At 40.1% G+C, this 12256-nt stretch overlaps 1 protein-coding gene across 3 annotated transcripts in view; it reads left to right on the forward strand.

Annotated features, from left to right (window-relative positions):
* The first annotated feature begins 7506 nt into the window (after positions 1-7506).
* PRTFDC1 (phosphoribosyl transferase domain containing 1) overlaps positions 7507-12256 on the forward strand; it is a 42857-nt gene continuing 38107 nt past the window's right edge. For all 3 annotated transcript variants that reach the window (XM_059473229.1, XM_059473235.1, XM_059473221.1), the window contains exons 1-2: positions 7507-7562; positions 11164-11270. In XM_059473229.1, coding sequence (XP_059329212.1) covers positions 7518-7562; positions 11164-11270 — 152 coding nt within the window. In that variant the 5' untranslated portion in view covers positions 7507-7517. The remainder of the gene's footprint in view (positions 7563-11163; positions 11271-12256) is intronic.

Consider the following 12256-nt stretch of genomic DNA (forward strand, 5'->3'; position numbering starts at 1 on the left):
CATGACAAAGCTGTGTATCTATTTTTTAAAAATAGCAACGTGAAATTATGATGAATATCTCACTGGCTTTTCTTGAGAATGAAACTATTTATATTCAGGAAGGAAGGGATCAGATATGGCATCGTCACAAACAGAGGGAGTTCCTGATTGCCTCGAGCAAACATCAGCTCTGACAGGAGCATGTGGGCTCCATGTGGCTGATCTTAGACCATGATGGCTTTTTGGGCTCTGTATGCATTCCTGGAGACTAAGTCTGGGACAGTTCTTCAAAACCTAGAGAGGTAACCTCATTCCCCTCACAAAATTCAGTGGGAAAAATGGGAGAAATTCACCACTGAATTCATTTTCCATAGTCTCTGTAGGCAGGTTTTTTTTTGTGGGAGAGTATGTTCTGACCCCTTGTATATTTTTGTAGAAAATTGGTACAGCAAACTGCTGCTGTGATGGCTCTGCCATGAAGCTAAAATCTAGTCCTTTCATTGGCATACATTTCAGGCAACACAATATATCTAACAATTTTAGACTTCATGAAGGCAGACATCTTTCAGATAAGAAAATTTCACATATATGCAGATTAATAGCATCCTAGATAAATGCTAGCCCTAGTCCACACTTTCATCCTCAGCTTTAGGATGCTTATAATATTAATGACATAATGAGAGGAGAGACAGGTGGCAAACCCTGTTATTAAGGTTGTCTGACATTTCCCATAGTCAAGGAAGGCAGCTGCTGAGCCCCACAGCATTGTCCACCCCAGGTGTGTATTGAGCATGACTAAGCCAAGGGGGAATGGCCTTTGCTTCCATGAGTGGCCATCCAAGGTGGTGATGTACACATCACCACATAAATGTCTAGATTGTAGGATTTTTCATACTATATTTTCCTCCTGCTCCTTCCTGTCATGCAAAGTTATGTAAATAAAATACAAGTAAATTCACAGTGTTCACCTTCCAGGCTAAGAAGTGGCATTATGGTAGGAATGCAGCATGAGTGATTTCTTGTGGTTTTTTCTTTACTGTTTAAAAGGTGCTGATATAAATATGACTTATATTTCAGCAAGTTATGAAACACTATTTTTTATAGACTGTACCTCCACAAATAGTTGTAGACAGGCAGACATAGCCAAATAGTAGCTGTATGCTGGTCTTGATGCTGCTAGGAGAGTGAACTTCTGTTCAGTCACAGTACCAGCCTGTGGTGTTAATTCATTATGCCATGCCAGCCTCCACACTGACTCCACAGCATGAAGAAATTTATAGAAACATGCAAACACTGGAATAACTTTGTATTCAAATCTTTCCTCAAATGTCCTTTGCAGTGGTGCTCACCAAGAATTTAACAGCAGCTGAGCTGTTAGTGAGCTGAAATAAGGCTTTATCTTGCTGACCTGTGCAGTTTCCTTGAACCCCCCTGGCACTGTAGCCTGTTGTTTCTTGTCTTAGATTGTTAAGCTATCTGTCATATGGGTTGTGTTTTTCTCTCTTTGCTTCGTGGCTGACACAATTTTGTCTGTTAGTAGAGCTCTTGTGTGCTTATAATAACAGTAATAATAAATATGATCATCTGGGCATGAAGACCATGCAATAAGATTCTTGTTGTTTACAAAAAGGATCTGTTTTCCAAGAACCCTCATTTCATTTGTTTCAGCAACTGGAAAGTAGGAGTTGAAGGAAGAGAAATGAGATTTAAAGCACTTAACTTATTCCCTGGAGCAATATGATTTATTCATGTCTTTGTCATAGCATGTTTTTGAAATGCAATGTAAATGACTTATACCTGGCTTTTTCACTGGTTAATTAATACTGCATTTCTTATTTTTGGGATTTCTGACATGCAATTTGAGCCCATCTCTTTTAAATACAGGATATGTGTGCCTAAAGTTAGAACTATGATTTGAGCCTAAACAGCACTATGGAATAGTTTAAAAGCTATCAGTTAATCAAAACTCATAAAATTAATGATTAGTTTAGTCTTGCTAGGTGAGAGCCCTCATATGGAAAATTCAGGTGACTCAATCCTCTGATTCAAATAGCTGCTGTAAAAATGGACAAGTACCTCTAGAACTGTTCTTTGAGGTCCATTCTAAAGGATCTCATGTTGCTTAGAGGTCCATATTCAAGCTGAGGAAGCAATGTAGTAATTTCTCTTTGGAGGAAAAAACCTCCAGTAGTGTTCAACATGTGGCCCCAAGCACTGCACAAGGGAGAAACAACCACATTTTGCTGTTTTATCAGGAGGAATGATTCGTCTTTTACACAAACAATAAAATTAGTAAATGGTCGAGATCCAGCATTTCGGCACCCTCGGGTTATGGGTCATTCTGTGCTGCAACAAAACACAGAGGCTGTCCAGCCATGAACATTCACTGTCCTATGCTACAGGAGAACCCTGGAGACTCTGTTTTTCAATAACTTTTGTTACTGCACTGTTTATTCTAGGCAAGCTGTGAAGTATACAAAATTATATCAAAGATAACTGAGCTATTCTGGGGGGAAAAAGGCCTTAAACTCTTCTTGTTTAGTTTTTTTTAGACACTTTGAATTCTTTTCTAGACATTTTGAATTCTTTTGTCTGGCAGACTTTTCTAGATTTATTTAATTAAGAAAAAATAATTTTAAAAGAGGGATGAAGCCAAGTGAACAACCTCTTTTAAAAAGAAAACAAACTCTAACAGTTAAATACATTACATTGGGTGTGACCTACTATATAGTTACAACTCCCTGACTAGTTTTCATGGTCATGCATGATGAATTTGTCATAGGATATGATGTGAGCAGCATTCCTTCAACTGTGCTTTATCATTCAAACGTCAATACCTCTAAATAGCTGGGTAGGGCAAATATTTCCATAATATTATAAAGAATATAAAGTTTATTCTAGTATTGAAGGACAAGAGGAAATTTCTGTTTGCATTTCTTTCAGCTATAAGGACTTTATATTAATAACATGAACCTGAAAAGCAGGAAGGGTATCTTCAGGAGCCAGGAAATTGCAAAGCAAAGCTCGCTGCTCTAGTTTGGCACAGTGAGATTAATAACAAACAAAAATGTAGTTTTGTATTAAAGATGTTTATCATAGACCAAATAAGTCAAAGCCCAGGGTTCTGTCAAGCAGCGCCTAACAGTGATCTGAAAGTTATAAATATTTGAAAAAATAGACTAGCATCTTGAATGGCAGTTTTTAGCCATTTTCTTGATATCAAAGTTACTCCAGCTAATTTTCAAAGCCTAAGTCAGTCTCACAGACTCAGTACAGGTTAACTGTGACCAAGCTTCCCTTGTAGATCTTAAATGCTGCAATTGCTTCAAAGCTAAACTTTCCAATTCCTCTAAAATTATGGTAATTCTGCTGAAGTTGAAGTAGACAGGAGCCAGACTCCAGCCTGCAGTGCCACTCTGTCACCTGCTCTAGTACAGGAGTCACAGAGACCAATGTGCATCTCTTCTGCTGCACATCACAGGATGCTCCCTAGCCCTGCTAATGGGGCAGCATTTCCTATGGCCTCTCTGTGTTCATTACTGTAGGGGAATGGCTTGAGATCCTGCTTCATGTTCTCCCAAATGTCTGGAACACTGTCTGCCAGACACGTTCTGCTGCACTCAGGGTCTCCAGCAGCCCCCCTGTGCACTGGGTCACTGCCTCAGGTAATACACAAGAACTCAAAATTCTGGAATATATTAAAACTGGATATGCAAACAGTTTAGAATTATTTCCAGCATGCCCTAAAGTACTGTACACATGCTACTCTTTTGCTTTTAATAATCTCTTCAGTAACCATTTTACCCAAAAATGTCTTTCTCTGCCACAATTGGGGGGGTGTGTGTGTGTGTGTTGTAGCTTACCTTGTAACCACTAAGAAATGCAAGTTTATGCTTGATAAGATTGTTTACAGTTCTGCTGTTCACATAACAGCTGCAGCAACAGGCAGAACGAGAAAAAGAGCTCTTACTTCATCCCCTAATTGGCAAGCTTCTACCTAGGTAAGCCATACCTCTTGAAATATTCTGGATTTTCATGCTTTTCTTGTCTAGTTTTGGTGTTTACATATTAGACTGAGTTCTCAAATGTTTGTTATAGCTTCTTGGAAGCAGAATACATAATGCAGTTGTAAAGGTTGCTTACGGGTAACTCCATAATATTTGTCTTGGACTGCTCTCCTGGTACATCCCTGCCCCCAACCTTTTATTTTCAGTATTTCTTTACATTAAAATTGTGAAAGGGTGGGCATGTCCTACTTTTATCAGTAACATGGTAAGAGAGGAATAGATGTCTAATTGAAATTATAAAGTTGTGTAAAGGCCAAAAGCATAAATATATTCACATGGGGTTTCTGTACCAGTCTTAACCCTGCTTTGTTTCCCTGTCTGTCACTTCCATCTGGTCCTTTATGGCTCTTGGCTATGTGTCCAGACCTACCCAGTCCTACTTGTTAGTATTATCTACTCTTATTTTCTTTGTTCTTCTCCCCTTTGATCATTTCCCCTGGTTGTATATCTAGAAATGTTTATTCTTTTCCTCCTATTTTTAGTTCATAAACAAACAGCTAAACAAAGATAATAAGAACATTCTTCAGAATGTTTACAGGCTTTTTCATAGTTAAGCCCCAAATATATAATATTCACTAATCATATTTTGGCCCTAATTAAAATAAGTTTTGAAAGTCTACTGTAAATTCATTCATTCTATACCAGTTCATACTGTAAAAGAAAAAGCAAACATTCAGTAAGTATACATTGCTCCATAACAAAATCCTTAGCAGCTTCATTTCCATCATGCACAAAGAACCTCATTAATTCTGGTTTGTACTAATTCTGTGAGTTCACAGAAGTATGAATTTGTGTCATTTGCAACAAAACTAAACAAAATGTATTACCTTTTGTGCCAATGAAAAAATCTTCCATGGAGAAGAAACAGCTTTGTGGGTTGGGTGTGTGGCTGCTGACAGCAGTACTATCGAAGTGTACCCCAGCTAAATTCATCTAGGTTTTAATTTCCTTACTCATATTTATTGTTATTAACAAGACATGACACTTCATTACACTTCTTAAGTGAGCCCTGTAAAATTGCTGGAAGATAAGAATATCAAAACAAAGACTCGACAGACACATTCATCCAATATTGATAGGAAGAACAAACATCTCCTGCTTGAGTTTTCTAGCACAATGCTGGAGGAATTTACTTTTTAGTGTCCTGCTCATGTTAATGCTTTTCAAAGCATTAATCATCTGTCTGTAGTTAGAACAATCCCCCATATTGCAGTAGTCTGATGAAGAGTATGGTTAAAAAATACAGAAAGGCTGATAGCAGTAACCCAAATGGTCTGAAAGGTAGAAGAAAACAGTCCTAATATAGGAGTGGCAGAATATGATTTGAGTTTCTGGCTGTAATCTAAATAGCTTCAGATCCACAGAGTTCAGCACTGTGACATAAATGCAACAGCAGCTTCATTGGCAACTTGGTGGTAACTGATTCTGACTGTGCTGGCTTTAGGGCAAATATGGGCTTTGGGAGGCATTCTTCCAGGCAAGGAGAGTCTTCAAATCCTGAAAAGTGTGGCTACATATCAGGAACATTTAACCCAAAGATCAGATGACACATTAAACTTTCTTTCTCAATAGTTGTATGAAATGTTGACATGGAATCAAAATCCCTATTTAGGGATTTTGTCCATTATGAACATTTTTATTTGATTTATGTTTGTACAAGTCTGCATATGCTGTTTATCAGATTCACTACCTATTATTTTACAGGAACAGGAACTATTTTTTCTCAGTACACTTGAGTCTTGATATACAGGCACCACTTTGAGACAGATATATTCTGGAGTGGACTTCTGACACTTTGTAAACCTTGTCTTTTGTTCTTTCAGACATGCTGTCTGTTGTAGCAATAGTTCTTGAAAGAACATTTCCTTAATTCATCAAAAACCCCTGGCTTAATATAAGAAACAAAGCATTTATCACAAGATAATCTTCAACTGCTCTAGCACTTCACCAGATTTTATTTAGTGATTAATTTATAGAAGCATTCTTAACACCAGATTCCTAAGAATTGTCCTATCTGTTCTCATGTAAGTGCATTAACAGGATGCACCTGTAAACCAGTCAACATTGGACACCAAACTCCCTGTGTAGACATACCCACAACTTCTCCCTGGATCCATCTGTTGTGACCAGAAGTGACAATGACCACATTTTAGAATAGCAGTGCTCCAGCCTGAAATGTTTCTTACTTGGTTGGTGAGAGCCCCTCAGGTAGCACTTAGAATATTTCACTATGCCTAGATCTCCCTTAAAAAGAACTTTTTCTTCCTTTAATATTTTCTAGGATAGGAATGGCAGAATTCTACCAGCTGTGTATTTGACAGATTGATATTAGAAATTATAACCAACTTTCAATTTTAAGAAAATGAAAAGCTCTATTTTTATCCACAGTGGGCAGAGAGGCTTGCTACCATTTTCCACAAAAGACAGGAAACAAAAAGGATGGAGCAAGTCCAAATTTGAACTTCTTATATGGGAAAGTAAAGGCAGGCAATGATCAGAGTAAGACAAGAAAAAACCAAGCTTCTTCTGATCTGTGAGGCAGTGAAAAAAAAATATTAATAATAATTTTAACAGAATTGGAAGGTAGTGGCAGAGAGCTGCACTGTTCCTGGTGCCTGATCTGTTTATCTTCAACTGCACAGAGAGCACAGGCAACACGGGCATGGGCTGGGGGCAATAGGAAACACAGCCTGCCCCAGCATGTGCACGCTGGTGGGAAAGAGCAGCGACTCCAGAAGACAGCGAGGATGGAAAGTATGATTACAGAACTGTTGGAAATTTCATTTTTCCTTCCCTGGAGTACAAGAAAATCCAGTTAAAACGGTAGTTTAAACCACACCAGCTTAATATTACCCATTAACCCAGGCCAGGCCCCTTGGCCAGCCCTGCCAAAGCCTTTCCACCATTCCGACCGTACCTATACCTGCGCAACCTCCATACCGCACCCCGCACTGCCCATCCTGTACCGCTCATCCCGCACCCCGCACCGCCCATCCTGCTCCCCGCATCCTGCACCGCCCATCCTGCACCCTGCATCCCGCACGGCCCATCCTGTACCGCTCATCCCGCACTGCCCATCCTGCATTCCGCACTCTGCATCCCGCACCGCCCATCCTTCATCCCGCACCGCCCATCCTGCATCCCACACCCGCATCCCGCACCCTGCATCCCGCACCGTCCATCCCACACCCCACATCCCGCACCCCAGATCCTGCATCCCGCACTGTCCATCCCACACCCCACATCCCGCACCGTCCATCCCGCACCCCACATCCTGCATCCCGCACCGTCCATCCCGCACCCCACACCCCGCACCGTCCATCCCACACCCCACATCCTGCATCCCGCACCGTCCATCCCGCACCCCACATCTCGCATCCCGCATCCCGCATCCCGCTCCCCGCCCCGCGCACCCCGCACCCGCCGCGGCCCCGCCCCGCCGCAGCCCCCCGGGCGGGCGCGCGCAGGAACATGGCGGGGCAGGGCGGGAGCAGCGCTGGAGGCCGCGGCGTTGTGGTAAATGCGGAGCGCGGCACGGCCCGGCCCGGCCGCTCGCCCCTCGCCGGCCGCGGTGCTTCCCTGGTCCCCGGCCCCCTTCCCCGAAGCTCCCCGGCGCTATGTGGTGAACTCCCGCGCCCTTCCCTTCCCTTCCCTTCCCCGGTTCCTCCGGGCCCCCCGGCCGGTGCTTGGGCCGCCTCCCCTCACCCTGCGCCGGCCCCGGCCCCGCTGCGGCTGCCGGAGGGGACGGGCGTGCTGGGCTGGGCCGCGCCTTTGGCTTCCGCCGTGAAAACGCGGTCCGGTACCGCCCCAGCGGCTCCTGTGGCCGTGGCTGTGCTTCCCCAGGCTCCTCGAGTACCGGGGATGAGGATCCCCAGGCATCCCGAAGTGGATGTTCCCACCGGAACACCGTGAGAGAGGGTTGGGCTGCTGCCCGTGTTCTGCTGGGGTGGGAAACAGCCCGAGCCTTGGCCGTGCGTTGGGAGTGTTGTAGGGATGGATAAATGGTGCGAAAATGAATGAATGAATGTGATCCTTATTCGGATAGACACCCTAGATTCTCCTGTGAAGCAAATGCCATCACTGCCACCACCTTAGGTATGTTCTTATTTTAATGTGGCATTAGGATTTTAACAGAAAGTTCACAGGTGAACTGCCCAGATCATGGCCCAGGGCCACCTGTGTCAGCAGTGGTCACACTGTCCAGTCCAACATCCCCTGCATCCCCCTTCTGAGGGACCTGTCCCGTGTGTTCGAGCTCTGTCTGAAAACACCACACATCAACCACGTCTCCTGACACCTGTGTGATAAATTACATTCCTTAACGTGGGTGACTGTGTGTATCACCAAGCAACAAGAGGTTATTGCAAAGAAGGACATGAATGTGCATGACCATGTTCTGCTGCACTGGTTTAATTTTTTTCTGCTACTCCCCGAAAACCCCACCAGCAGTAAGTCCAGTGCAGCATCATTTAAGTTACAAAAGCTGGGCTTTGCTTCATGCTGCTTGGAGCTGAGGACTGAGCTCAAGCTCACCTGTGCTCACTTTGCCGGACAAGAAAACAAACAACATTCTTCTGAAGGTGTTGCAATTGAATAGCTTCAGCTTGTCTCTTAGGCCTCAGGGGAACACTTTTGGATATTGCCATGTATTTGTATTCCTTTTTGTATCCATTCACATCAACTTTTTAAAGACTTACTGAAGAGTATCTGCTGGGCTATTCAAACATGCAAAGCCTGAACTTTAAAAGTAGGTCTTTCTTTCACTGCAGGTATTTTTTTACACACGAGTATGCCAATGTGTTTAGAATATATATTTACTTATCCAGTTGAACACTTTTTTCTTTCTGAAACAATATGAATTTTTTCCTTCATATTTTCAAGGGCCTTTTAAATTCTTAAACAGAATAGTCATAAGAATTTACAGTTACTTGAAATTTGTCTTATAGCATAACACTGTGAATAGCTTTAGGATAAATGAGAATTTCTTAGGCTTGTTGGGAAATGCCTGTTTAAAAGAAAGAAGAATATGAAATAGGCTTATTATATCAGACAAATAATTAACTTGAAGGTACACGTGAATTTCATCTTATTTGTCAAATGCCAGCAAACACTTGTAAACAAGAAATTCAATATTGTTGTAGTGTTACACTGTTTATGTTCTGCTATTCTAAAGAACCAGAAGGATAAGTGGTTCTCATTTATCAAAATTTCATCCTGATCCTGTTTTATAAAGGACTTACTGTAACCTAAGTAAAAGTTATTGGTTTGTATGAATTCTAAAGCAGCTTCTATCCATTTAATTTCATCTGCATCACACTGAAACCCTGCAATTTGACAAGAATGCAGAAGTAAGCAACACTGACAGGGGCTGCTAGTGGTTGTTTGTAACACTTAATGAAATTGTTTCAGTTTGTATTAAGATGCTTTTGAATAGACCGTTCATTGCTAAAAATGTTTAAAAAGTTTCAGCGCCCCATGCACTGAAAAAGTAGATGGGAAAATAGTCTTTGCAGGCTGACTGCTGCAGTGTTTCTGGGACAAGATTTGCTCTAATTAAAAACCTTGCCAAGGAGGATATTTATAATCTCCTGTTTCTATGGAAATGAGGAACACAACTAAGTAACTTTTTTTCTTTTGTGTAGTTTCAAGGCTTGTGTAAGTCAGGGGAAAAGCTTTCATTGATTCCAGTGATCTCCCAGTCATGCCCTCGTGGGCAAATATTCAGTAGCAGTTGCCAACGAGTAACTTTTTTGATGCAGAAATTTTTGGGTAGAGTTAAGAAAACATGCCAGTCAAGGTGCCTGTAGCTGTCAAGGAATATGCAAAAAAAGCCCCCAAGCAACACAAAATCCATAGGGCAGGACAGTGTTTCAGTACAGCATGAGGCAGGGCTGTGTCTGAGTTAAAGAGGGGTTGTGGAGGAACAACTCAACATCAAATATGTTATCTTAGCCAAAATTGTGAGAAACCTTTTATTGCTCTACAATAAAATGGTAAGCAGAGGTTTCAGTGATGGTCCTTTAAAGGTTGTCTGTAGCAAAAATGCCATTAAGACATGCACTGCACAATGGCAAGTTTGTCACCATTTCTCCATAGATTCAAGATTCCTGTAGCCAAGCTGTAGAAAGACAATGTGTGACTTGAGGATTATGATTGTAGGGAAAACCTTTTAGGTGTTGCTTTTAATCTTGGATCAGTATTGAAGCAAAGCTTTCTCATTATTTAAAGGTACCTTGTGAACCTGCAGGTCTTGTCTTTCACAAGGAATAGGGAAAATTTGGAGTTTGTTTAGTTTTTGTGCTGGAGACTTTGCATTTCATAGCTTTCTGAAGCCTTCAATCGTTGGCTAACTTTTGAACTTCTTAACCTCTACCACCACTGTATCTTGTGAGATCTAATCTCTGTATTCTGATGCTTACAAAACCAATGTATATTAAGTCTGTAAAATATTTTTTCTGTGAATATATGGATTTACAGACTAGTTTTATGGTATGGTGAGGTGAGGTGAGATAAAAACATTTTGCAATCACTTATCTTTGATGACATCTAAATTAAGAACCTCACCTTTAGGAAGAAGTACAGTTTTTCAACTGATTTGTACAGATATCATCCATGAACCACATAAATTATTCTCCATATGTGCTGTTTCATTTGTAGAATACTTATCTATTTATTTATTTATGACTTTAAGTCATTCTAAACTAGAAATGTACAATTTTAATATAGAATTTTATGACTTTTAATTCCACCATTGAATCTTCCATTGGAAAATCCCTTCTTACTGGCAATATTATATTTGCACTTTGAGTTTGAAAGTACTTCGAAATTTACTTTTGCCACTAGTTTAGCATGAAATATTTCCTTTGTCTGTCTAGTTCTTTGTAATTCCAGGTGACATTTCCCACATTCTGTGGGTAAAAAACTGTAGCATTTGATTTCTGAGTTATATTGAGAAGCAAAATAATTAATGGGATAAGCAAAATAGTAAATTGTAACTGGAAGAAAGTATGGCACACAATGAATCCATCCAAGAGAGTGTACTAGAGTGCTGATTCTGTATCAGTTACATAATGTCAAACACCATGAAGTGTTCTTGACAGTCCTGTTTGATATTCAGATTTCAGACAATTGGCCTGGATACAGTCTGGATTTGTTCACTTATCCTCAGCACTACTGTGGTGACCTGGAATATGTGCTCATTCCTCATGGCATTATTGTTGACAGGTATGTGTAGCTTGAATGTTGCTAAACAAATTGTTTGGTCAGTAGTATTATTCTTTTTTATGAAGGCTGTCATCTATATACAGTACATATTGTAAGTTAAAAACTTGGATATTTTTATTTAGAAATTTAAATTAGTACATTTTAGTCTATTCTGGAGTTCCTACACTTTTAACATACAAAATGGTCTTTGGTATTCCTGGAAATTTCAGCTGTAAACAATCTGAGGAACAATATAAAAAATGAAAACTTATCAAAGAAGTGTTTCTTAAGTTTTCCCCATTCTCAGACTTGATAAAAGATGATAAAAGACTATTTTATTAATCTTCAGTAAAGTAAGTGATCCTTATTCTTACAGCACTAAAAGGAATTATATATTTCAGATCAAATGAGACAATTTAATATTTCTAATATCTTCTGTTTCTCATATAAAAATATAATAATTATTGCTACATGAAATTTACTAGAGCATTAAAATTAAAAGATGTAGAAATTAAGCAACAGCTGTTTCTTATACTTATCTTCAGTCTAGAGCTTATTCTTCTCTGGTCCATGCACAGATTTCACTACAGTTCAATCAAGGTACTTATGTAGGGGCAAAATGATTTCTGTATTACAGCTAATAAAGAAAAAAAAACCAACCAAACCCAAAACCAGTAATAATAAAATACATGAGATAAATTATAGGATTATTTAATAAATTGAATCCTGTCAACAAGTCCACTCTCATTGAAACTACTAATCTAATTCAGAGAGCTATCAAAGAATTTTCCAGTGGAAGTATTTACAGAATATAATGCACTGAGCTGTTTTTCCTCAAAACATCAAACAACATTGTGAAGTTTTCCGTTGATACTTACATCTAGAAATGACCCAGTTGACCCAGTACCCTATTGGGGGTCTAGAAATGCTATCTTTAAAGCTAATATTTATTATTTACATTTATTATTAAGACTATTATTTTTATCTTGAAAATGTATATAGCATTG

The sequence above is a fragment of the Ammospiza nelsoni genome, chromosome 1 (assembly GCF_027579445.1).
Source record: "Ammospiza nelsoni isolate bAmmNel1 chromosome 1, bAmmNel1.pri, whole genome shotgun sequence".
NCBI lineage: Eukaryota > Metazoa > Chordata > Aves > Passeriformes > Passerellidae > Ammospiza > Ammospiza nelsoni.